General features: G+C 32.2%; 1 protein-coding gene across 1 annotated transcript; it reads left to right on the top strand.

The window, feature by feature from the left end:
* LOC109328667 (60S ribosomal protein L9-like) lies at positions 490-2,252 on the top strand. The gene is made up of 3 exons (XM_019562236.1): positions 490-946; positions 1,782-1,904; positions 1,986-2,252. Exons 1-3 carry the CDS (start codon positions 575-577, stop codon positions 2,067-2,069), a joined length of 579 nt encoding a protein of 192 aa, XP_019417781.1. The 5' UTR covers positions 490-574; the 3' UTR covers positions 2,070-2,252.

The following is a 3,808-nucleotide window of genomic DNA, read 5'->3' as shown; positions in this document are numbered from 1 at the left end:
TGGTATAAGTTGATAGGATTAATATTATAGACAATTCTAAATTTGAAAGTTTATTTTATGTTTTCATACAATCGTACAAAGCTTTATAGGTTGCTATAGACCATCCATATATGAATTACGTTAAGCTTTAATACATATCACATCTTTATAATTTGTTGTCCTTATAGATGTCAAACACTATCTTATAAACAAATTATAATTATACAATTTATAAACTAAAACTAAAAACATAATTTGTACCAACCATATATCATCTACTAAGCAAGTTTCCTTTTTTACTGTACTATATTAACATGGATATTTGGCTATCTCTCTAGTACTATTTCTGAAGAAAAAAAGTTATATCATAAATATTATTTCTTTCGTTTTTAGTTTTCTTCTAAAAACAAGGACAATAGTGTGGGCCTGGCCCAATACAGTATAAAAAACGTTGACTCAAAGCCCATAACCCAAATACAAATAACATCCCTAGCAATCTATATACAACCACACTCAAATTCCGTTTTGCTTCTCCTATTGCTGAGGCACAGTTACACACATAGCCGCTAGAGAGTGAGTGAGAGAACAACAAAAAATGAAGACGATCCTTTCTTCAGAAACAATGGACATACCCGACGGTGTGAGCATCAAGGTTCACGCGAAAGTGATCGAGGTCGAGGGTCCACGTGGTAAGCTGGTCCGTGATTTCAAGCACCTGAACCTTGATTTTCAGCTTATCACTACTGAGGAAGGGAAGAAGAAGCTTAAGGTTGATGCTTGGTTCGGTTCTCGTAAAACCTCTGCTTCTATTCGCACCGCGCTTAGCCACGTGGATAATCTCATCACTGGTGTTACTAAGGGTTACCGTTACAAGATGAGATTTGTTTATGCTCATTTTCCTATTAATGCTAGCATTTCTGGTGATAACAAGGCTATTGAGATCCGTAACTTCCTTGGTGAAAAGAAGGTACGTTTTGTTTTTACATTGAGTTCTCACATTATCGTTTTGCACATTTTACTATCATTTTGCATATTGTTATTATTTATTCAATTGAGTTTTTGGCCAATATAGCATGCTGAATTGCTGATGTGGATGTTGGTGATAAATGAATGTTTTCTAATGGTTGATTTCATTGTATCATTTGGTTAATTATGTGATTTACTTGTATACTGATGTGTGATCATGTTTTTACTTATATTTGTGTGTGTTTTCGTTATTAATCTGAGTATCATCGGATTAGATGTGATTCTGTGAAATTTAGGTTAATTTAGTAGTAAATTATGTGTCCATAATAATAGGATCGTTTCAGCTTGAACATGTTTGGTGAAAAGTGATATGGAACAAATCTGTTTTTCTTTTAGTTTTTTAAAGAGAAGAACCACTACATAGTAGATTACAAAAAAATTATATGCTGGTGTTTTTATAGATCAATAATATGTTTTCTAGATACTTTTGCAGGAACTAAATGTAAAATGGAATTGTTTTCAAATTAATCTAACAACTTTAAAATAAGCTTTTTTAGTTATAGCTTCTCCAAAATTGGTTTTGTTCCATAAAATTCATTTTTGTGTAATTTGATGAGGTTTGTGTAATATGCAACAACTTCTTTTGGTAGAGTCATGGACATGCTCTTTTTTTAGCAATGTGATTTGTTCTATTGGTTTTATCCTTTAGTGGTGGGGCTATAGGTATAGGATCATTTTTACTCTTCTAATTGCCGCTATTGGTTTCATTAATTTACTCAAGGATTGTAATCATTTTTTAAAATACATTATTATGTATTTGGTTACACTATCTTTAGGTGAGGAAAGTGGACATGCTTGATGGTGTTTCCATTGTTAGATCTGAGAAGGTTAAGGATGAGTTGGTTTTGGATGGAAATGATATTGAGCTTGTTTCTAGATCTTGTGCCCTTATTAACCAGGTACATCTTTGTTCACCTTTGTATGTTAAAATGTTATGCAATTTTGATCTTATAACTGAAGTGCATTATTTTCTGCAACAGAAATGCCATGTAAAAAATAAGGATATCCGGAAGTTCCTTGATGGTATCTATGTCAGCGAGAAGGGAACAATACTTGAAGAGTAGATGGTGAAAACAAGCATATTGGTTTAAATTGTGTCAAACTTCTCTTCTGCATTGTTTGTTTACTTTTTAGTGGCGAGTATTTGGTCAAGTTTTTATTAGCTTGTTGAAATTGGATTTTACAATTGTGTCATCAAAGTATTAATTATTCATAAGATGCTGCCTTTAACGACTTCTTTATTCAGAGGGCTTGTGATGAATGGTTAAACACTTTAACCCAAAGAATAGGTGATTAATTGAATTCATAAAACACTGCAATGAATGAGTAACTTTAGTAATTGATTTGATTTCTCTAGTGTGCAATTAAGATCAAAGGTGAATTTACTCAGGCTTTAAGTACTTCATTTTGGACTGTCCAATGCAGAAACAAAAGCAGATGGAAGGTTGAAGTATCATTATCCAATACTCTTGCTTGCAAATAGCACTTCTGATGAAATAATTTTTGCTCTATTAATTAATCTCAGTTGTGAATTTTAAATTTTAGGTAGGGGAGACAAAAGTAGAATTCAGGTACATCTTAGTGTTGATAACTTACTGTCCCCCCAATATCTTATAGGCATCATGGGGAAATTCCCACTAGTGGTTTATTTTGTCCCAATTCATGTGGATATTCTCAGGTAGTGTGAAATTCGTAATGAGAAGCATGCTCTACAAGTTCCTAATGAATCTCATGGGAAGACAGTAGACGAATGTTGAAGGAAATTGCAGTCTAACTAACCACCCAAATTTGCTTCCTTTCATCGGACAGTGTGGACTACCAAGATATCATGGTATTCAATTATTAGTTTTTCTCATCATGGTAGCTAGATAAATTGCTTATAGGGTGTTGTTCAATAGACTAGGGAATTCAAGGATACTGAAGATGTAGTTGATTCCCTGAGCTTCCACATTCTACACCAAACAAAACTCCTCCCAATAAGAACTTGAAATGCAGCTGTGTTGTGTTTTTGGATGCTGGCTGCCTTCAGAGTTGTTTCAGCTAATATAAATGACTTTTTGGATCTTAAATCAATTGAATGAACCCTTGATTCTTCAAAGATGAGGAGTATCACTGATTAGGTCCTTGGAAGATTTGTCATCAAAGAAGTCCTTGAAATTTTTTGAAAGTTACCACCACGAGTTATATAGATTTATTGTGTGACACTGTGATGGAATGGGGTTGTACGAATATTTTGATGACCCAACAATGAGACTATCATTTTTAGGAGACATATACTATATGGTTGGATATCTACTATCCCAAAATAATGTACCATTTTATGTCTCACTCAGAAAAATAATTAATTATTAAAATTTTAATTTAAATATATTTTTTACAACCAATTACAAACAGTGACACATAGAATAACACACTTTGTGGGATAGTAGATGTGCTTCCGTAAGTTTAAATCAACTGGACATGAATATGGTTGTGTAAATGTATGAATAAGTCAATGTGTGAATTAGTCTCTAAGCTTTACTTAACATTAGTGAATGTGTGAATTAATCTCTAAACATAAAAAATAAGGCAAAATTAGCCCAAAATTATATAAGCTACCTCAACTTAAAAAGTATTATTTTTGGTAAACCTACTCTTAAATAATACTTTTAATCTAAATGGTATTTCCAATTTAGGTTTTGTTTGACATGACTCCACAAAATGTCGATTAAAATTTGAAAATCTAAAGGCAAAAGATAAAAGTCTTATAAATTAATTTATTTAACAGTGTTTAATAAATAAAAGTGATTAATTTGCATATGAA

This window comes from Lupinus angustifolius, chromosome LG15, assembly GCF_001865875.1.
Source record: "Lupinus angustifolius cultivar Tanjil chromosome LG15, LupAngTanjil_v1.0, whole genome shotgun sequence".
Taxonomy (NCBI): domain Eukaryota; kingdom Viridiplantae; phylum Streptophyta; class Magnoliopsida; order Fabales; family Fabaceae; genus Lupinus; species Lupinus angustifolius.
This window is presented reverse-complemented; position numbering and strand designations above follow the sequence as displayed.